Source organism: Lissotriton helveticus, chromosome 10, assembly GCF_964261635.1.
Source record: "Lissotriton helveticus chromosome 10, aLisHel1.1, whole genome shotgun sequence".
Classification (NCBI taxonomy): domain Eukaryota; kingdom Metazoa; phylum Chordata; class Amphibia; order Caudata; family Salamandridae; genus Lissotriton; species Lissotriton helveticus.
The window spans coordinates 167,417,298-167,441,266 of record NC_136071.1 but is presented as its reverse complement, the minus strand read 5'-3'; the positions used below and the strand labels follow the sequence as shown (position 1 = coordinate 167,441,266).

The following is a 23,969-nucleotide window of genomic DNA, read 5'->3' as shown; positions in this document are numbered from 1 at the left end:
GTCGAGGAAACGTCGAGGGTCGACGTCGAGGGAGTTACACAGGCCGCCGTCAAATCCTTTGACGGTTTCGTCGTCGTTATCGTCGTCGTCGACGTCGAGTGATCGGCATCAACGGGCCCGGCGTCGGCGCTCGCCGTTGAGGCGACACCGCCGTTCACCGTCGAGGAAGAGGAAGCGATCGACGTCGAGGGGATCCTCGTCGTCGAGGTCGCCGCCGAGGCGGAAGAGATCGCCGTCGAGGTGGTCGAGGTCGCCATCGGCGTGGAAGAGGTCGCCGTCGAGGCGGTCGAGGTCGCCGTCGAGGCGCAAGAAGTCGACGTCGAGACACAAGAGATCGTCGTCGAGGGGGTCGAGATGGACGTCGAGACATGGAAGGCGGTCGACGCCGAGGCATGGACGGCGGTCGACGCCGAAGAGGCGCTCGACGTCCAAGGGCCTACGCTCGCCATCTGGTCACCGTTCTTCGACTTCGAGGAAGCGTGGTGAGAGGCCTGATGCTGTGGGGGGCTCCCCACAGCCCGGATCTGGAAAGGGAAGCGGTTCACCGGGATCGGTGTACTCCGAGGTGTATACTCCTGGGAAGACAGCTACACCCCCGCCTCCGTTGCCGAGGGGTCTCCCTCCTAGGGCTCCGACCCCTCCTCCGTTACCTCCTCTGCCGCCGCCTCCACTGGTGCTGCGGCCTCATGTACCTGATAAGCCGCCCCCGGTTCCACCGAGGTCGGTCTCGTTGCCCAGGCTTCCGACCCCTCCCAAAGGGACTCCAAAGCCTCAGGTCCCGTCCAAGCCCAAGGCGCCCGCCCCGGGGAAGCCGGCAGAGCGGCCCAGACCTAGGAGATCACGGTCACGCTCCGGACGGAGAGGAAGATCAAGAAGTAGGCACAGGTCCTCCACCAGATCTAAGCATCACCATAGGAGGCGAAGATCGAGGTCTCGTACGGACTCCTCTAGGACTCGCTCCTATTCACCTACCTTATCGGACTCTCCAGAGACTAGGGTGTCTCCGGTTGACGACATCTGCTCATTCCAGGAGGTTCTCCTGAGGGGGGCTGCGAAGTTGGGTATCAGGGTGACGGCTCCTACACCTACGACGTCCGTGATATTCGAGACACTTCACAAGAAGCATCTGTCTCGCCCTCTGCTGCCATTGGTACCAGGACTGTTCGAACCTGCGGAGGAGCTGTTCCTCACGCCTGCGGTAGTGAAGGCTGCTCCATCCCGACTTCTGAAGAAGTACAGGGCTCCGGATTCGGACCCGGCCTTCCTGCGAATGGACCCAGTGCCCGATTCCGTGATAGTGACGGCGGCCAGGAAGTTGCATTCTACCTCCCCGTCCTCCACTGTGCCACCGGACAAAGAAAGCCGTTGGATTGACTCGGCTGGAAGGAAGGCTTGTGGGACTTCTTCCACTACTATGAAGGCCTCCAGTGATTCAGCTTTGCTGGGGCGGTACGGCCGTGCGCTGTGGGATTCCATGGAACTGTTTGCGGACCTTCTGCCATGAGACAGGAGGGAGGACTTCCAAGAAATTGTTAAGGAAGGGATGCTGGTTTCGAACCAGGCCATCAGCGCCGCGGCGGATATCTCGCTGTTGGTGGCACATGGTTACTGTCACAGTATCAACCAGCACCGCCATGCTTGGCTCAGACTTACGTCCCTCAAGTCCGAGGCGCAGCAGCGGGTTGCCAATCTGCCCTTTTCCGGGGAAACGTTATTCGGAAAACATGCTGGCGATGAAATGGCCCGCATGAAGGCGGAGGCTGAGACCCTGACGGCTGTGGGCTTGGAGAAGCCCAAAGACAAGAAACCCTACCGCCCGTTCCAACGACGGTTTGGTTCGCAGGGGAAAGGACGAGGACAATCTTCGGGGCAACAGCAGCAACATCAACAGCAGCAGTTTCGGAGACCCTTTCAGAAACGCCAGAGGGGTAGAGGTGGACAGCAGTCCTCTACCGTGAACAAAGGCCCGGCCGGGTCTCGACCCTGAGCGGTTACTTCCCCTTCATCCGTTACCCGCTCCGGTGAGGGGAGGCGTTCAATTTTTTCTGGCAGAGTGGAGAAAAATTACTCAGGACAAGTGGGTGCTGAATATTGCTTGCAATGGATACAGTCTTCGGTTCACCAGCCCTCCTCCATCGATTCCTCCGGTCAGCTCGCAGTATCAGCTGCGCGAGCTCCAGGCGGAGGCCGACATCCTGTTAAGGAAAAGGGCGATGGAAGACGTACCTCTGTCTCAAAGAGGAAGAGGTCTGTACTCCCGATTCTTTCTGGTCCGCAAGAAGGACAAGAACGAGTTCAGGCCCATTCTAGACTTGCGACAGGCAAGCAAGTGGATTCGCAGGGAAAAGTTTTGCATGCTGTCGTTGCATCAGATTTATCCTCAGTTGCAACAGGGGGACTGGCTGTGTGCCATAGACCTACAGGATGCATATTTCCATGTGCCCATTGCACACAAACACAGGAAATTCCTGCGATTTCAAGTCGGCACCAATCACTATCAGTACACGGTACTTCCGTTCGGGCTGAAGTCTGCGCCCAGGACTTTCTCGAAGTGCATGGCAGTGGTAGCGGCACACCTGCGGAAGAACAAGGTGTTTGTCTACCCGTACCTGGACGATTGGTTGATCAAGGCCTTCTCCTTCTCGGAAGCTCAAACGCACTTCCAGAAGACGTGCGTTCTCTTGAACAAGCTGGGGTTGCACATCAACATGTCCAAGTCTGTTCCGACTCCGGTCCAGTGCATTCAGTACTTGGGAGCCTCCATCAATACGCTGTCAGCAAGGGTGTCTCCTTCGGAGGAGCGACGATTATCACTCCTTCGGAAGGCTCAGGCTCTCATGAACACTCCATCTACGACGGTGAGAACGGTGTCTTCTCTACTGGGATCGATGGCCTCTTGCATCTTCCTGACGCCACATGCGCGTCTGCACATGAGACCGCTACAGGAGTGCTTGGAGGATCAGTGGGACCAGAGGAGAGGATCTTGGGACGACAAGATACGACTGTCTCTGCATGCTCTTCAGTCTCTGAAGTGGTGATGTTCAGCGGAGAATCTCCTGAGAGGGGTTCTCTTCCACAAGGACATTCCCACACAGACTATCGTGATGGATGCTTCTCTCCAGGGATGGGGAGCGCACTCCGGAGACTTACAGATTCAAGGGACGTGGTCCCCGACGGAGTCCACGTACCACATCAATTTCCTGGAACTCAGAGCTGTTCACTTGGCATTGAAGGCGTTTCGCCCGTCCTTCCAGACCGACTCTTTGCTTATACAGACGGACAATACGACCACGATGTATTACCTCAACAAGCAGGGGGGCTCGAGATCCCGCACTCTGTCGCAGGAGGCGCAGGCGATCTGGCACTGGCTTCTGGCTCGAGGACTGACGATAACGGCCACACATCTGCCAGGTGTGCAGAATGTTCAGGCAGACGAACTGAGCAGACTGATTCAGGAGAACCACGAATGGGTCATAAACGACGAAGTACTAGGAGAAGTCTTTGCAAGGTGGGGAACTCCAGACGTAGATCTGTTCGCCACCGCCGAAAACAGCAAATGCCGAGACTTCGCCTCCAGGTACTACCAGCCGGGGACGCTGGGGAACGCGTTATGGATCAACTGGTCGAACAGCTTTCTGTACGCTTTTCCACCCATTCCCCTGATTCCGACGGTTCTCATCAAGCTGTCCCAGTCCAGGGCGCGGATGATTTTGATTGCCCCGGAATGGCCCAGACAGTGGTGGTTCACGGACCTGCTTCACCGGTCTCTCCTTCCTCACATGAAGCTGCCGTGCAGGCCGGACCTTCTTACGAAGTTCGGGGGGCGGATGTTGCACCCCAACCTCTCGTCTTTGAGTTTGGCGGCATGGCTCCTGAGATAGTGCAATATGGCCATCTGAATCTCCCAGAGGATTACATGGACATACTGAAGGAGGCTAAGCGACCTTCCACTAGGACTTCTTATGCTTACAAGTGGAAGAGGTTTTGCATCTGGTGCAAGTCCAAGAACTATGACCCTACGACATGCAAGGAGGATGTCATCCTTCCGTATCTACTACATCTGGCGCAGTCTGGCCTTAATGTCCATTCCATTAAGGTTCATCTGGCTGCTTTGACTGCCTACAGGAAATGCCCTTCACAGACTTGAAGAAAGTATTCCCTCCTGTCAGGCTTCCTTCGCCTTCATGGGAATTGAACGTGGTGCTGTCCAGATTGATGAAGGAGCCTTTTGAACCTATTCATAATGCTTCGTTGCAGCACCTGTCCTGGAAGGCGGCGTTCCTCGTGGCCATTACATCGTCCCGCAGGGTGAGTGAAATTCAGGCGTTGTGTTGCCAAGAACCTTATACAGTATTTCATGCTGCTAAGGTTGTTATGCGTACTCACCCTAAGTTACTTCCCTAGGTTATTTCAGATTTTCATGTCAACCAGACTATAACTTTGCCTACGTTTTTTCAGAATCCTTCATCTCCAGGGGAAAGGTCTTTACATTCCCTGGATGTTAGGAGGGTGTTGAAATTTTATCTGGATAAAACCAAAGATATTCGTAGGTCAGACCAATTGTTTGTTAATTATGGATCAGTCAGGACGGGTCTTGCTACCTCTAAACAGTCCATCTCGAGGTGGATTGTGTCCTGCATACAATTGTGTTACTACAAAGCTAATAAGACCTTAGGGGGAAAACCTAAGGCTCATTCCACCAGGGGCAAAGCTGCCACGACAGCTTTGCTTCGTAATGTTCCCATTGCAGAGATCTGCAAGGCGGCCACTTGGAAGTCGGTCCATACCTTTGCTAAGCATTACTGCCTGGAGACTGATGCTAGGGCAGACGCTCAGGTTGGGCAGGCTTCGCTGCGAAATCTGTTCGCGCAATAGTGGTGTTATTTCTGTTTTCTCCACCGCCGCTTGGTGTGGGGATGGGCTTGCCATTCTATTCACTAGATTATGACTATACACAGAGATCCCCTACTACAGAAGGAGTAGTTTCTGTCCTGTAACTCCAGTTCTGTAGTAGGGGTATCTCTGTTATAGTCATAAGCGCCCGCCCTCCTCCCCGGTGGAGAGAGTTGTTCGTGTAAGGAATGCTACAGGTCTGGCGTGTTACGCCTTCAAAAAGAACTGAAAGTAACTGGGACCTGCAGTGCATTCTGGGATACTGTGAAGTTCTGGAAAGTTCTCTTAAAGGCACAGTATCCTGTTCTGAGCCACATAATGGCAGCCTATGGGGCTTGTCTGTCCAGGTTCTTCTCTCTATCATTCCAGAGGGTTTTTGCTGTTAAAGCAAGGGAAATCTGTACAGGCTTTGCTGTTTTGTGGATTTTGGGGTGGAATTTCTAGTTGAAGTACTGGACAGTGTAGCCTTTTTTAGGCTGCATTATCTGTCTTTAAATTCTCTCTTAAGTGTCTGTGCAGTTCTGCATTTTTCGACACAGTAAGAGATTATTTTTGATTGCTCCGGGGTCCACGCACATGTGCGGGTCTATTCACTAGATTATGACTATAACAGAGATACCCCTACTACAGAACTGGAGTTACAGGACAGAAACTACTCCTTATTTATTTATTTATTTAGGAGCGGTGAGCGGCGGAAAAATGAAGCAAAAATGAAAATCGTGAGCAAGAGGAAGCAAACGGAGCATTACAAAAGTGAGCCAAACGGTGCATTACAGGAGGAAAAAGTTACGTGTGCAGGTTACAAAAGCGTACATCGTGAGCAAGAGGAAGCAAACGGAGCATTACAAAAGTGAGCCAAACGGTGCATTACAGGAGGAAAAAGTTACGTGTGCAGGTTACAAAAGCGTAGAAAGTAAACATAGAGGTATAGGAGGAAAAAGTTACGTGTGCAGGTAGCAAAAGGAAGCAAACGGAGCATTAAAAAAGTGAGCCAAACGGTGCATTACAGGAGGAAAAAGTTACGTGTGCAGGTTACAAAAGCGTACAAACTAAACATAGAGGTATAATACTGCAATATATGGAGGAAGGCTCCGGGGGACCCACGGACAACGTCCGGGCGGGCGGGGGCCCTGAAGCCTAATTGCTCCCGGACAACGTCGGGACGGGCTGCTAGTATGATAATATTAGCATTACCTTATTACATTTTTTAAGTGTAATTCCCAATTGTGAAGAGATGAACTGTTCAAGTTTGGTGTCTCTGGAATTACAATTTAAAATCACAACTTTTGGTGAAGTCAGATTTTAAATTGCAATTCCGAAAATTACACTATTAGAAAGTCTGTATTTTCTTACTTTATCCATTTGGTACCTGCTGCCTGTCTTTGATACAAGTCTGGGGAGGGTGACAGCTGAGCTTTGTATATTCCCCCTAGACAGCCACACAAAATGTGAGCTTGAGTGTTACTTGATGGGCGATCATGAGAGGATGATATAGAGGAACTGGACCCAACTTCACTCACACCTGAATAGGCTTTGTTCTGTCCACACACAAAGGGCTGCATACTGCCCTTTAGTGAGTCTGGAGCCAGGGCAGAAAGGGAGGGCCTCTGTGCACTTCAAAGACCCATCATTGAAGTCTCCCCTACTTCAAAGGCTCAACTGGGTTTAATTACTGGACCTCTGACACGACAACTTCAGCACATTTCTGGACCTATGAAGACTCTGCCAGGAAGAAGGACTGCTGTGCTGCTGAAGGACTGAAAATCTGCTAGAGTGCTGCTTTGCTGGACTCCTGCCTTGCTGTGCTGCCCTGCTGCTCTGCTGCCTGCTGTTCCACCACTTCAAGATTAACGCATCACTTCGGCTGCATCCCGCTTCTTCATCCTGGACCGAATCTTTGATGTTGATGCAACCCGGGCCAAGGTAATTTTGCTCATAGGATCCAATCTATTCCCTGTAGCCATTCTGTGCTCCTCCACAGTCGGCCTGTACTTTTAACTTTGCAACGGTCCAGTGGACCCAGAGGTATCTTGTAGGTGCTTAGTGCTTTATGGCGCTATTTCGCTTTATTCTTTAGAAATTCATAACTCAAGTTCTAATTATTGGAGTTTTGTCGTTTTGGTCTTGTTTTATTTATCAAATGAAACAACATTTATCTTACCTGGTATAAAATTGCTTTTGTGTGGGGTTTTCTTTGTTTTACTGTTTGAAGTTTTGCACAAATACTTTACACATTGCCTTTATGTTAAGCCTGACTGCTCTGTGCCAAGCTACCAGAGTGTGAGCACATTTTCTTTTAAGATTTTGCCAGCTTCTAACCCTGACTAGGAATGCGGTTGCTGCCTGACTTGATCTCATACCCTAGTCAACCAACAGCCAAATTTCTAACACAGTGTCAAATTCGTTTTTTCCTTTCTTTTAGAAACCTTTGGCGAGATTAGCACCCTAAGCAGGAATCTGGTGAGAAGGGTGGTCCAACTTTTCCTGCAGCCATTTAAACAAAGGCTTTTTAAAATGTTTGATTTTGTTACAGTCCTTTCCGTATGTTTCCAGTCCTCAATCGCTTCAAAGCATTTCTTACTTGTAGCTGGTATTGATTCTGTAAATGTGTTAATAGAGCTGCCATTAAATACAACTGATATATCCAAAAATACTGCATGCACTGGAGATTAAAATTTAAAGGTATGTGGATATTTGAGTTTAGCACCCCAATCCTGCTCTGAGAACTGGAAACCTAAATCTAATTCCCAGGCTTTTGTAATTTTTGTATTACTTACTTTTTCTCGAGTTACAAACTGTGCATAAACTTGTGCTGTGCAACCTTTAAGGGCGAGACGGTGTACCATCTCCCTAAAAAAATCTGACTCTTCTCTAAGCTATGTCTCTGAAAAGTAATTTCTCAGCTGCAAAGCCTTCCTTTTAATTGAATATTGGTTGTTTGTCTAACTTCTTCCAGTGTCCTAAAGCTTTCATGATTCCACAATTGTTTAAGTTCCCATAAGCCTTTCTCTGCCATTTAAAGTATTAGACTAGACAGTTCTTCCAGGAGGTCTGGATTGTTCCATAACAGTAGACATTCCTGCTTACTATCTTTCTTTTATCATCTGATCCATAATGAATACATCAGACAACTGTGTCTGAGAACTTGAAAAATATGTTTTTATATTTTCTAACTTTTAAGAATTTACAAACAAAACATTTCAAACCATATTTCCCTGTCATTTTCTTCTTAAGAGTCATACAATATTGCCAATTATTCACCTTGATCACAAGCCATTAAAGCAACTGTGATATGGCCGCTAAGTGGGAAGAGCCCACCTCTCTTCTCCAGCTATAGACATCGTTTTTTCTTTGCTAGTGCATATGAATGATGTAAGCATCCCATTGATTCTTTAAAAAAACATTTTTGAAATAACATTCCAGTGTCTGAAAAAAGAATAGATACTGAGGTAGGGTAATCATTGTGATTATTTAAATCCTACTTATTATCAAGAGAGGTAAATGGTAACGCTTATTGAAGTCTTGCTTTATTTCAACAAGTAGTCAAGCATAATTTAAACTAGAAATATCTTCTAATGATGCAGAAAATAGTACTCCTAAAAACTGATTGGGTTGGTGGTTACCATACTTCAGCATACAAAGGTTAGATCTAGGGGTTCAAAGTTTATCAATAGAACCTGTCTCTTGGTTACATTTATCGTATATCCTGAGATGATACAAAACCTTTTTTTATGGTCTCAAAAACTGGCTTCATATTACTTTCCTCTGGAGTAACAGTAAGAAAAAATGCCACATCATCTAGATGGATTGTACGGATTCTTGGAGTATGTTTTGGCCCACATTGTTAGTGGCATGTGAAGGAATGTTAGCACTTTTAGTTTGTTTTTCTCCATTCTGGAAAAGTTCTTTATTTATGTCTGTTGATTTGGGATCAGTGCTTCTTGATTGTTAAAACCTTGAGTGCAAGTTATGAAGCAACTTCTGTTCATCTACAAAGTCCTATAATTGATTAACCACCTTTCTTTTGTGATTTTATGGTTGAATGAATACTGACAATTGTGGAACTGAGTAATGGCGTTAAAGGAATGTGCGATTGGTTACAGCATATGGGAAAGTTGAAGAATTTACATTTCTGTGAGCTAAAAAGGCAAGAGAAATGATTGGTCTCTGTTTGATGTAGCTGGTGTCAAACGTTTGTGGGATGTGATGAGCAGGTTAGATACTAACAGTGTTGGGGTCGGATATAACATGGTGGGTACTGAATGGATGACAGTATAAAGAGTAATGTGCTGTATAAGTTTGAAAATGGGTGTGGGCCAGGCTGGGAGGTTTAAAGAAGGAAGGTTCTGGGTATGGTCAAACTGATAGGTGAACATCTAAGTGAATGGTGGTTGCAGTATACACCATACCTTTCACAATATTGACCTGATACATTTAAGTAGTTAATACCTATCGAAATTTCTCAGAGAAAAAGTGCGGTAAAAAAAGGCAGAACATGTGCAATTTGTTACGGCAAACACCGACCCTGCATTTTATAACTCATTTTCACCCAAAAAACTCAAAATAGTAGATATTTACCACAGCTGGTAAATGCCACACACTGGTGTAAAGCATTTACCAGGTGCTGTTAATACCACTCGTATTCTGACCCACTCATGAGTTGGAGGTGTGGCATTTTTGTAAAACTGTAAACAGATTAAACCACCAGTTCAAGGGAAGATTTCTAATAAAGGTAAGTGCAGAAACCTATAGAGAAAATATTGTTTTTGTTATTAGACAATTTTCTTTAGATTTGTATGTATGTTGACTATATGCTAGACTCATGCTTCACAGTATTTGAATCGCCACATAAAAAAACTTGAAAATATATTTACTTGGTAATGATGAAAGCCTTATAAAATCAATGTACTAATAAGTCTCCATTTATCCCATTCCTGTGATACCTAGGTTTAGACTCTATTCAAATGTATAGAATTCTGTTGCAGCTTATAGAAACGAGGGTGGGATAGTTTTACATAGTGCGGGTATATGGGTATATTTTCTTTAGATTTGTATGTATGTTGACTATATGCTAGACTCATGCTTCACAGTATTTGAATCGCCACATAAAAAAACTTGAAAATATATTTACTTGGTAATGATGAAAGCCTTATAAAATCAATGTACTAATAAGTCTCCATTTATCCCATTCCTGTGATACCTAGGTTTAGACTCTATTCAATTGTATAGAATTCTGTTGCAGTTTATAGAAACGAGGGTGGGATAGTTTTACATAGTGCGGGTATATGGAATCCACACATACATATCACTTAAAAGTAATGCCTTGGGAGACGTTAATGATGGTTCTGCTCTAGGTTTTGGATCTGAGCTACATAATGAATAACCCCATTTATTTTTCCTTTCTGCCCAGGATGTTTGGTTCATACAGTATTGATGTGGTCATTAGCACCTCCTTTGGTGTGAACATAGACTCTATGAACAACCCACAAGATCCATTTGTTACCAATGGAGGGAGACTCTTTAAATTCAGATTTATGAGCCCATTGTTAATTCTCATAGGTAAGAATCCTGAGCCACTTTGTAATGTTAAAGAGTATCTCAGACATAACATAGCTTAAAATCTACTTGATTCCAGCATGTGTTGTTATTCTTACATGATATTCCTCTACATTTCTTATTTCTCTAAAGTTGTAACTGGCCACACAGTACTCAAGTACTACCTTTGAATTAGATGATTCTAGCATTTTTAGCCATCAATGTTGCAGTCAGGACCAGGTTTATATAACCTCAAAGCATCAACTACAAAACTGACTACAAAACTGATATTCCTGAAAATGATTATACCAGGCACTGAGACCTGCCTAGCACCAAAACTAGATATCTCCTATCCAAGCCCTCCAGATGGCTTCTAATATGGCTCCTCATTCCGGTCTAGCAACTCTTGCATAATAATTTACTCTATGTGCTTTCTGAAAGTGCAAAAGCCTATTGGAGACAGAGTTAAGCCTGGGGGTGGGTAAGAGTGTTGTCCCGTGACAGGAAGGCCTTTCAAATAAACATGTCAATAGTTTGACAGGTGGACAAAGAATTGTTCTAGATAAATCTAGAGTAAACGACTGGGCACTTTAGTCTCCATTTTTCAGGTTTTCCTACACATAATGGCAAAAAGGATGAAAGAGGTGGGCATCATAAATGTATTTCTTATTGCTCCCTAACTTCCTATTAAGGCTTTGGTTGCAAAACACCTGTTATCAACACTGAATTTTTCTCTTCAATAATAAGATTTTGGCTCAATCTTAGAGTGACACAAGTATTGTTCGTATTTGAACTATAGTCTCTACCATTTGTCCATAAACTCTCTAATCTACCTACTTTACCAAAATAACTTCATTCCTAAGGTTCTAGACAGCTCTGAAATCATCTGGTGATGGAAATTTGAATCAATCTTCTATCTTGTGTTTGAGCTAACCTAACTAGCTTTCTAGCATCAGACACAAACGTAAGTTTCTTATGAAGATCTGCTTACACTATTTGGACTATGCCCTCCTTATTTGATTTAACTTGATCCTTACTTGATCTTTATGTTTTAAACTGGTGGCTCCACACTTCTGGTGGAGAAGTGTGGCTCAATGGTTAGAGCAGGCAGACCTTGATGCAGAGCTCTGGCCAGGGACCAGGGTTCAATTCCCACCTCGGTGGGTCTCCGGCTCATTAATTCCCCTGACTGGATATTCTCGCCTCAGTGCCTGTTCTGATCATGGGTCCCACGCTGCAACTCTGGGCAATAGCTTGCTTAGTCTCCACAATGGCCCCAAAAGCGCTGGGATGCCTGGCTGCACCTGGGGGCTGCCCAGGAGTGGACATTTCCCAGGAAAGCCAGGAAGGGTTCCTAAGCGGTATACGGACAGCGCCGGGACACCTCCGGCGGAGGTAGCTGTGCGCTTTACAAATTCCGACATTTACATTTATTTTTACAAAGGGCAATTAAATAATCCACTGCAGCCTACGTTTGCACGAGCTATGGGTGTCTTCTATTGGGCCTTGGGAAAGTACTTTGAACCAAGGTCTAACTGCCATGATTTTTTTTGTCAAATTAAGAGTTTACTAAACTTAACAAACGTTCTTGTAAGGAGGGGAGAGAAGATTGCAACAGTTGCAGCTTTCTTGTGGTTTCTATCAGCTGTGTGTTGTAAAGGTTGGAGCCTGCAGCCATTATGCCAGGAATATTAGGAAAACAGCAGAGAACTCACATGTCCCAACATGGAAAAACGTTCACAAAGTTCTTTAGAATCTCAGACATGGGAAACACTGGAGAGCAAAATGGATGGAAAACAAGAGCGCAGCTAACAGGATACTATGAGAGAAAGGATAGAGTGAAGACCTCAGTCTGGGCTTGGCATGCACGAAAGAGTCTCAGCTGATCCTACTAATTTAATCACAGCCTACAATAAAATTTGTGGCATTTCACAAGGCTCAGCCTTAAACAGGGTCAACATAGGAGTGTTTTTTTGCCACTATATGTCCAAGACTGTAAGTTGTAACTTCTGAGTCACAGAGATTTTTATGTGTGCTTTCCTCTATGAAATCAAGAATGCACAATTATTTTGAGGATAAACTGCTGACTTGCACTCCTAATTATTCTTGGACACAGTGGTGCAGTTCGGGATACACAGGCTCAAACACTAGTGGTATGGATCATAGTTCCAAAAATCTAATTTCAGAACAAAGTCTCACCTTTGTCACCTAACCACAGTTAAAAACAAAATTATGGTTCTAGCTCAAGCATGCAAACCCTCAGAAATGTGACAGTTTTGGTATGCAAAGCGCACTATGCATGGCATAACTCACATCAACCGCCATGCACAAAACACCCATTTGCAATTGGCAGTGAAAAATGACGTCCCTGATGACAGTATCAAATGAGTGTGTTAGTTTGTTTATATAGTTTACATAGTGGCAGGTAACTACCATATTACTTCTCTACCTAATTCAAGCTGTGTCCAGCTAATGGGTGTAATTGTTTTCAAAATGCATGTGCTGCTAATGCACCATAGGTGTGTAGAGGTACTGAACACATTATACATCTTTTTATTGACCAGTAACTTTTTGTGCAGGTGAAGGTTGACAACTTGTGTCCAGTATATGCGTAACACGTTTTGTGACTCTGCAGAAAAAAGGTTTCCAACAGGGCAAACATTCTGCATACCAAATGCTAAGTAATCCGTTTTTAGTCAAACTCATCTCAGCATGACAGTTTCTACATAATACAGAAGACTTTGTGCACCAAGTACTAACTTATGTCCATAAGCCAGTGTCTTGGCCAGTGTCTTGGGTTCTCTGGAACCCAAGACACTGGGCCTCTGAAATGGGTTCCCTACCCACTCCGTCGCACCAAGTACGCAATCTGGGCATTATCATCGACAATGGCCTAACCATGGAGCCCCAAGTCACTAACCTAACTTCTACCTGTTTCACCATCCTGAGGTGGCTCAGGAAAATCATCTGGATGTTACCTGACGACACACAGAAGTCTGTGGTCAATGCATTAATCACCTCCCGTTTAGACTACGGAAATGTCCTCTACTTGGGGTCATCACAGGCAGTCATGAGACGCCTTCAACTTGTGCAGAATGCCGCTGCAAGACTGCTCTGCTAGTGCCACAGAATGGAACGCATGTCCGGTCATCTAAAGGCACTCCACTGGCTACGAATTGAAAACAGGGTTAAATTTAAGACACTGAGCATTATGCACAGAATTAAATGGGGTAATGCCCCCAGATATTTACAAGCCCTCGTGCAAACTTACACGCCGGCTCGTTGCCTGAGATCCTCATCTCAAGGCCTTTTCTGTGTGCCCAAAGTGCGCCGAGCGAGGATGGGGGGAAGATCTTTCTCCCTGTTGGGCCCCAAGCTTTGGAATTCTCTCCCTCTGTATTTACGCTTGGAAACTCGCTACATCCACTTTCGCATAGCCATAAAAACATGGCTTTTTAATCAGTAACTTGCTCCTGCCTCTCCTCTGAGTTTTATGACCTGCTCATTGGTTAAGTGTCTCTCAGCGCCGGGAAACCCTATTTGGGTAGCTGTCGCGCTTTAGAAGCCCAATAAATAAATAAATAAATATGTACATGTGCTTGATTTGCTTCAGAAGATGGGCTATCTGTACAAGTTTCACCACACTATGAAGGCTAAAAGTAGTGTGATCTTTTGCACCTTCAGTGAGGAAATGGCCTTACCACGATGACCGAACCATGTGTTGGAGTTTCAATGCAGCCATTACAACACATGAGTCTTTACCATGCATGTCGTTACAATGACATGCCTTAGGGAAAGCAGTGTTGGACTTTAAAATTCAACGCTTTTCCTTACTGTTGTGCAGACTGGATTTGGATTAGTAATTTATACGGCTCCGAAGTTCAGTGCTTTCCCTAAGGCATGTCGTTTTAACGATATGCATGTTAAAGGTATGCATGGTAAAGACGCATTCATTGTAAAAACTGCGAAGGTATGGCAAGCGTTGTAAAGGCATGCATTGTTCTGACATGCAAACCTTTCAGAACTTAGGTATTTTACGTGATAATGTCTTCTTTGCCAAGTGTTGCATATAGTGTACACTGTTCTTAGTAGATACTTTTTAATACCCTGTAGTGTATTTCTCTAGAGTATCACTGTTTGAAAACAGTGTGGTACAGACTAAACTCGCTCCATAGACTAAACACTGTTTTCTGTATCAACTTCATTTTTAAATGCAGGTTTAGTGACTGTGAATGGTTTGATACAGATAAAGGCTGCCAGTAGTAGGGCATTAGTTATGTAACAGAAGTTGGGTATCTGGAGGAACTTGGTTCTCTCAAAACAGTTGTACACAGATTGAACACTGTGTTCAGTAGGAGTTACCCTTCTATCTGTGGCTGATAAAATAAACTCAGGGACCCATTTGTTGTGTTCGATTTTAGATTCCGAATGAATTTCCCGATTCATGCCCTTATATAGGTGCAATTCGCATTGTCCATATATAGGCATGGAAATCCAGTCCTTACTTAGGCATAGCCCATGCTACCCAAATACAGGCATGGCTACTTCCATCCGTTCATCTACGTCACAACGAGTTCTTGGAAAACCAGACTCTTAAGCCGTTAGGGACTTCCCCTTGCTGGATACTGATTTCTCCAAGAACTCATTTATTATGCATGAACATCTATTCCTTAGGGGTTCATTCATGACGTTCAAATTCCCGACTTTTACGTCAATACTGGCATTCCTAAACACCTTCAAGGTATAAATATACTTTCACTTGCTATGGCAAAGCACGGTGTGGTTCAGTGCAGTTCGACTACCTACTTGCACGACGCAGCTCGCCACAGCAAGTCCTGAAGGAAGCCAACTCTCAAGCTGACGCACTGACTAGAAGCTGTCATCCTCCTGCCGAGAATCCAGCTCCAGTGTTTCTGACTCCTCTTGCGGGGTGATGGGAAATTGAGTCCAGGGAAAGAGATGCCAACCTCTCTCATTCTAAGGTATAGAGCTGATTAGAACCTAGAGAAATCTTTGGCCATTATTGGCAAAACTAAACTATAACTAAAGACAGCACCTACTTCTTCCCTGGTACTAGACCTAGTTTAGGTACACTGGGGTAGGCGTACTTTAGTAGCACCAGTTGAGTATTTTAGCCTGTGTTATTTATGTATGTATTTTTATATATGTCATAGCAACAGACAATGCTATTGTCTAGTGTTTTGGTTTCACCTTTGCACGGTGTTATGTTAGTATGTACTTGTTAGAAGTTTAAACGCCATTTTCCTTTTCTGCTGCCTCTGCACATGACACATTTTGTTATTAAAGCTTTTTGCCTAGTTGGATATTTTGCTTCACATGAGAATAACATCTTTGCTTATAATATCAGCCTTGCTTGGTAAGCTATGTCTGTACAGTGAGTGCCGAGGTCTTCAAGGTTATTTCAACACAGCGCTTGTTGTTTGGATTGATCAGCGCACTGAGTAGACATAATATATATGCAGCTGTGGCCAACTTTGGGTTCAGGTGCGATTAATAATGCACTACACAGAGCATGAGTTACACACTTGATGAATATCCGCATGCAGAGAGTTGGTGCAGGAGATGATGTGATCCATTTCTGCTGAACCCAAAGGTATGGGCCCGCCCTTCTAAACCCAAAGAGACCTTCTGTAGATATAATATAATATACTAGCTAGGGAGGGTAAACTGAGGTTCTATTTAGACCTTTTGCCTTTAGCATTTTAACATGCTTTCTCCCTTTGTATTTTATGGAATAGTAACCATGCTGCTAACCTTGTTCCTTATAATATGTTTGCTTGTATTAGCTAAGATACTGCGCTTGAGAACACTGCATTAGAAATAAACCTTTCAAACTTGCACCTGTCCTTATTTACTCCTCGTTCTGGATTGATATGTTAGTATAACGAAAGAGTGTTCATGTGTTCCACATTACCTGAGGTGTTCTTAGTCCATGTTCTGGGTTGTCTAAATCATTGGGGTTCGGTAAGAACCAATGAGACACTGATTGCTAGTCTGGTAGGGGATTTTGGATATTAAGGTGAGTTTTGGCACACCCTAATTCACTGAGGTTCTAAGTCTCTATGCACAGTTCTGTGTGAGAGCAGGATCCCTGCGACATGGGGCCCAACGTGGGGCGGTCCTATTACATGACACTTGATATATCAGTCGTTAACACCCTTCACTATTGTTTCCGGAAAACAGTGGTGTCGGACAAACCTACCTATACATACATAGGTCTTTTCAAGCTTGATTCTTTCAAAACGATTTCCTTGAATTACTAGCCAGTTGTGCTACGTACTTTTTATTGTACCTTTTTCTTTCCGTGTCACTATGGCCGCGGTAGACATTCCGCTACATAGTCGCATTGTTATGCGCAATCATTTGCAGACTTATAATGTTCCCGTGGATGGCATGGCTCTATAATTAGGTCGTTAGTGCAATACATAACCTGCAATCTCCCGGGCGGGGCCCAGGTGGTGCGGCGCTTCCTGCCTGACAGGGCGGTATGAAGCTTAGTCTTGTAATGGTCAACGCTCTGATGAACAAGCACCCCCAGGATGGCTAGGAACAAGACGCCGGGGGTTGATGGCCTACCGGTTGAATTTTACGCGAAATATATCGACGTCCTGGCACCCAGATTGCTAGAGGTATATTCTGAGGCCTTGAAGCTGGGGCACTTGCCTCCGTCGATGAGGGAGGCGATGATAGTGCCGCTGTTGAAACCTGGTAGGGAGGCTACTGATGTCACCTCATATAGACCGCTGTCCATGTTGACGGTGGACTATAAAATCTTAAGTCGAATCCTGGCTACCAGACTATTACCGCATATGACCACACTGATCCACTCGGACCAAGCCGGGTTCATCCCCACTAGGAACACATCAATTAATATTCGCCGCCTGGTTCGAGTGCTGGAAAGCCAACTGGAGCCGGATCATTGGCCGGCGGGGCTGTCAGTAGATATTGAGAAAGCTTTCGACAGCTTAGAATGGGAATACCTTGACAAAGTACTAGAGAAATTCGGCTTAGGCGAACAGTTTGGGCGATGGACGAGGGTTCTTTACTCCCTTGCGACGGCCAGGGTGAAACTCGGCTCTGTGATATCCGCCGATTATCCAGTATGTAGGGGAACGAGGCAGGGTTGCTTGCTCTCCCCACTGTTGTTTGCGTTGGCAATGGAACCCCTAGCGGCCCAGGCACGCTCTGGGGAGGCGTACAGCGGGATGGTAAATGGTGAGCAATCGCACTACATTTCACTGTATGCGGACGACTTGCTGCTGTATTTGGAAGATACGGGACCGGCGCTGGAAGGTGCGGTTGCAATGCTATCAAGCTTTGGTAGATTGTCGGGCCTCAAGGTCAATTGGACCAAGACATGCGTGTTCCCGGTAAGGACGAATATGCCTCGTCCGCCCCTGTCAGTAGATGTCGTCTGGGAGGGAGCGTGCTTCACATATTTAGGGGTACGAATATATCACGAACCCATGGATGTGCTTGAAGGGAATATAGGACGCTGTATTAGGGCCCTAAAGGGATGCATGACCTTCTGGGCGTCCCTACCCCTATCAGTACAGGGTCGGGTGGCACTGCTAAAGATGGTGGTCTTGCCCCGATTGTTTTATTATTTTCGCACATTACCAGTGTGGATACCCCAGAAGGTTTTTAAAGAGTTGAGGACACTGACAACGGATTTCTTATGGGGACATGGTAGGCGCAGAGTAGCATTGAACAAGATGATGAGACCCAAGCTTGAGGGGGGAATGGCGGTCCCTGACTTCAAGCTGTATTATTTGGCGGCGCAGCTGCAGGTACTGACGCAACACGTTGCCAAAGAGTTTAGAGGCCCGGATGAAGCCAGAGGAACAGGCATTCAGAGGCATGTATTGTCTTACATCATCATGCAACAGAAATTAGATTTGAGGGGCCTAACCATGGAGGAGATAACCTTAAGACTATGTTGGAATAGGAGCCTAAAAAGAGCGAAGGTGAGGCGCCCATATGCACCAGAGATCCCTTTGGGGATGCTGACGGCGCTGCCGCATGGGGGGGATTGGTCCTCGTTACTGGAATGGGAGGACCTGGGCCTACAAATGATGGGTGACTTGTATATTGACGGGGTATTGGTACCCTTCAATGTGCTCCAGGAACAGTTTGGCCTCCCGGATGGGAGCTACCTCCTACATGCGGCGGTGACGGCGGCGATCCAGAAGCACTGGAAGACAGGGTTAACAGAGCCATGTACAACGATGGCCTGTCAATATGTAGTTATGCCGGCAGGCACGTTTAAGGCGGTTACCTGCCTCCATTCTAGAATGTTACTCGAGGGTCTGGAGCCGCTCACGTCTCTGAAGGCAACCTGGGAAGAGAGTATAGGGAAACCCATACCGGATACGGTCTGGGGGCATATCTTGAAACGAACATGGAAGGGATGCAGGAATGCCCGCTTCCAGCAAGTGCATTTCTTTGTGATACATAGGGCTTATCTGACCCCAGGGAAAATACGAAGGTATTTCCAGGTGCTGGATGCAGCGTGCTCGCGATGCTTAACGCCTGAGGTGGAGCTGGACCATTTGCTGTGGAGTTGCCCGAGACTAGGGTCATACTGGTCGGAGGTGGGGGAGCTTCTTAATACAGTTACTGACCGACAAGTAGAATTTGATATGGCAACATGTTTGCTGCTCTGGTTCCCTCACACGGCCAAGACGAAAATTACAAACAAATTTATTGATTTAGGACTTATATTGGCCCAGAGAGAGATCACGTGGCACTGGAAGTCGAAGGAAGGCCCGTCACCCAAGAGATGGATGAACGAATTGCAGAAATGGGCTAGGAGTGAGGGGGTGGTGCGGTTGCGGCAGGCCACTCGCACAGCAAGTGAGAAGGGTCTAGAAATGGCAACGGCATGGGACACAATAGTACAAGCTCTGAAGGATTATTTGACTGCAGAGGAAGATTAGGAGATGACTGGTGAGAGAGATTCCACGAGACATGAAGATCAGTAGATATGGATCCTTCAGGCAGAGCAGATTTAATTGAGTGCATAGGACTATGGCCCACATCAGCAGCGGTTGAGGGGGGGTGGGGTAAGAGGGTAGTTATCAGGACTCCGGGACAAATAGTGGAAAGATGTGGGGAGTAGCTTGCGTAGATATAGGCGAATGAGGGAGACCCCACGAACAGATATGCAATTAACATATGGAATGGTTACCTGATGGGGATAAGAAGTCCCAGAATAAGGAAGTCCCGACGCGCGAGCAGACAGAGCAAGTTGTAAGGGACTTGATGTACTTTCCTACCTTTTGAACATTGTATTTGGAAGTTTGTACTGGGTCCGGGGTTAGGAGTTATAAAAAAGCAGATACTAAAATGTGTGGGTAACCGGCTGCCTCTATGAGGTGGTTTCTTTGTTACACTTGACGGATTGGGCACGAACGCCGCCCAGCCTCCGGGAGGTGGGCGGAATGGCTGTGTGCAATTTTGTTCTTGAACTGTGCCTTATATTGATCGAGGTTGGGAAGGTTGCCTTACTGTGATGTCGATTTATAAATCTGCAATAAAAACATATTTAAAAAAAAAAAAAATGAGCAAGCGCCCCCAGAATAAGGATGATTTTTCTTTCTGGCTTGCCGAGAAGTTTGACCAACTGGAAGCGGTATTTTCTAACACGACTCCTAGTGAAAAACACAGGATTCTGACAATTAGCATGCCTAAAGACTTGATCCTAGAAGCTGGTGACTGTGAGTCATGGGGTAAGATCTTTGTGGCATTGTATACGAGGTGCTTTGGCACACCACCAATGACTTTCCTTCCGACGGTCGTTAAGCGTGTTCAAGATGAACAAGGACCTGAGGCAGCGGTTGAATTGGGTATGCGCCTCTGCGGCAGTTTTGACGTAGTTTCCGATCTCGTTCTTGCGAATGTCAAGAGAGATGCTGTGAGCTTTCAGGTGTCTAATGCTTTGCAGGCTGTGCCCGATGCCGACAAACCCCGTCAGTTACCGAGAACTATTGTGGCGGCTTAAAAAACCGTAGGCCGCAATAGTTTGGGAGTCAAGCCATTTTCCACTAAAGAGAAAAAGCAACCCCAGGGGCCGAAGTCAGAGACTGACAAACAGCCCAAGGCCAAAAAGCAAAATTGGCTGAAAAAACAAAAACATGGTAAACAACAACAGCAGAAACAGGAGTCTCGTCCTGCATCACCAGTGCCTGCACTTACTGAACGTATTTATGACTTGTGCAATCGCGTAACGATAAAATCACCTGATCGTTTTCAGGTTTCTGAACAACGCTCTCCTCGTTCTTTTCAGGAATCATTGGCCTCACCGACCGGTGGTGGATGAGGCGGCAGAGGTCGGGGTGGCCAGCAGGGACGCGACCAGCCCCGACCGAAAGACAGTAAAGGCAAGCAGGACGATTCAACACTGAAGAGACCCCAGTTTCAGAAAAAGAAAGTTGCCTCTTTAAGAGCGATATATGCCACAGATAGTGAGAACACAGCTTCGGAATCAGACATGGGCTCTGACCTTGCTGGACAGCGCAGCGGAGATTACTATAGTGCGAGAGGCCCTGTGTCCGCTACTGAATGTGACAGCGACTGACCAATATGTTGTTGTGGAGACAGCTGATACTAGAGTAGCTCACCCTGATAGACTTTTTAACATAGTCCTTTTAATTGAAGGTGACATACAACGTATCATCAAAGGGGTATTTTGGGAAAATCTTACGACTACCTATGACATTTTGTTAGCGGAGGCTGGCTGGCCCCCACCTTTTGTGCTCGCAGCTCCGAGAGGGGGGGAGGTGATCCTCCCTAGTGTCACGCACACAGTGTCAAAATAGCATGCGCTGAATTTTTACAGAAGAGTGGGCTAAGGCTCTTGCGCCGGCTCTGTACCGTACACTGTGTGGTTGGGATACATTTTCCCCACACCACGAAATTCCTTTACGGTCTATGCCACAGCCTCAACCTCAATATCCCATCCGACGTGAAGCTAACGCTTCCGTCGCGGAAATCCTTGAACAATTGGAATTTCAGGGTGTGATTGAAACTTGTGTGTCACTGATGAATAACCCTCTTGTTACTGTGACCAAGCCTGACGGCTCGTACCGTTTGGTATTGGATTACCGGCATTTGAACTTGCATTGCCGTACCTGTGCAGTACAGAATACTCACGGCTCTGCTCTTGTGGATGGTCTTGTGCATAAACGGTTTAAAACCACACTGGACATATCCAACGTTTTTTTTGCCCACAATTTGGACGGACTGAGTTCCCAGTGGATTAGTTTTACCTGTGGCGGCAAACAACGCCAGTATAAAATATTACCGATGGGCTATAAGAATAGTCCGGTCGTATTTGCTGCCCGTATAGTCTCTCTCTTAGAGAGGTTAGACACTGATGCTTGTTCGTATGTGGATGACATTTATCTCACAGACGACGAGCTTTGGGCGCATCTGTGTCGCGTAGACCGCATAATTTGTAACTTTGCGGACTTTGGTTACAAATTCAACTTTGCAAAGTCCCACATTGCAGAGAACACAGTGTTGTTCCTGGGCTACGAGCACAACAATGAAGGTCGAGGATTGGCTCCTCACTTCTTGGAGAAATGCGCACAACTGCTCGCTCCTACAACTCTGAAAAAATTACAGTCCTTGCTGGGATTTTTGAATTTCGGGCGTACTTATATTCCCGAATATGCCCAGCGTATCAAGCCTTTGTATGCTTTGATACAACCTCCTTTTACCAAATCTTGCTGGCTGCCAGAACATTCAGCTATTTTGCAATTTTTGCAGGCTGATCTTCTAGAATCTAAATTCTTACTGACTCGTGATAACCACACCAACCTGGTGATAATATTCATCCCTGGGGTGGTGGTTTCACGTACCTTACTTTTAACGAAGGAGACACAGTACCTATTGCTTACAAGTCACCCTTGTACACTTCGGCTGAAATGCGGTTTTCCTCCGTGGAAAAAGTTTTGACCGCAGTGCAAATGGCGATTCTCAAGGAACGTGCACTGTCGCAGAGAAAACACATGTTGGTTGTGACCTCGTTTCCTGCATTAGAGGCAGTGACGAAAGCCAGTGTACCAAATTCTAAAGCTTTGCACCCGTGGTGGATACAATGGGCAGCATCATTGACGTCTCCGATGTCACGTTTCTTTTTGATGCCTCCTTACAGTCGCAGGAATTTTTGCCGTATGAGTTTGTTCATCCTGCCCCTTTGGCTATGCGGCCTTTGGAGGACTTCCATTGCATCATATACACTGATGGTTCAGCGCAGGTTGCGCATGGGTCTAAGCATGCATACGTTTCCGCTTGAGCTATTGTAGTAGGTGCCATGGTGAATGATGAGTTCAAGTCCAGGGTCGTGCACACGCAGACTCTAGGGGACTGCACCGCACAATTGGCAGAGCTTCGTGCTCTGATGCTTGCATTGGAGTACGCTGATCCTGGTGTGACAACTCTTATTGTGAGTGATTCTTACTACTGTGTCCAGTCTTACAATGAAAACCTGTTCTTTTGGATTCAGAATTATTTTCGTGATTCCAAGGGTAGCACAAGAAAACATAAAATGATCTGGGTCCGAGTGGTTGAGCTTAAAGAGCAGTTCCCCTCGTGTTTGTGATTCATACTCTCGGTCATCAGCGCGTGGGAGTCCACGCTGTTGGCAATTCGCTTGACAATGAGGCAGCAAAATCAGAGATATCGACATATTTGGTTGCAGCAGTTACACGTTCCAAAAGTAAGATTGGTGATGATATCTTGGCAGCTGTTGCTGCAACTGAGAAGGGAGGTAAATATCCAGAAGGATTCCCTTCGAAGTATTCATACCACTTAAGTCCTGATAAAGTTCCTTATGTGAAAATACCTGACGTTGGTGGGAGGTTGCTTCCCAACGCGGCCCGCAGGCCCACACTAAGTACCGCAGCCCATGAAGGTGTTGCGCCTGCGCATGTGGGCGCTTCGGCTACTGTAGCTCAGTTACAACAACGTTTCTGGTGGCGGGGGCTGTACAAACAGACGCGTGATTATGTCCTTCAATGTGACATTTGCCAGCAGATTAAGCCTTCAACTGCTGCGCGTCCGCTCCAGACACAGTTGTACATTTCTAATAAACCCCTTGGGTGTGTTTATTAACCCTGGGCGAAGGACTTCGCTACGCCCACAGAGTGGGCGTAGTGTTGCCTACTTTGCCCTTTGCAAAGTAGGTGTAGCAGGCAACACTACGCCCACTCCGTGGGTGTAGCGAAGTTGCCCGCCACCCGCCTCCCTCCCGCCCTCCCCTACATATCTAATTTGTGTAAATAGTAAAAGAAAAGTAAATAAAAAGCACTTACCTTGTCCGCTGCGTCAAGGGGCTCCCTCTTCTTGTTCGCGCCGCCGTAGGCGGCGCGTAGTGGGGCTACGCAAAGTGCATAGGTGGGCGTAGTTTCTCGCCCACTTTGCATAGCTTCATCCAGCCCCACCACGCATACTACGCCCACCCTTAGTGTTTATTTAGATCACTGCGGTCCTTTTTCTTCTGATACTGCGTATAA

General features: G+C 46.2%; 1 protein-coding gene across 1 annotated transcript in view; it reads left to right on the top strand.

The window, feature by feature from the left end:
- Window positions 1-23,969, top strand: part of LOC144786058 (cytochrome P450 3A21-like) — a 296,250-nt gene that overhangs the window by 148,992 nt on the left and 123,289 nt on the right. Inside the window, exon 7 of the mRNA XM_078665004.1 lies at window positions 10,304-10,452. Within this exon, the coding sequence (XP_078521130.1) occupies window positions 10,304-10,452 (149 nt within the window). The remainder of the gene's footprint in view (window positions 1-10,303; window positions 10,453-23,969) is intronic.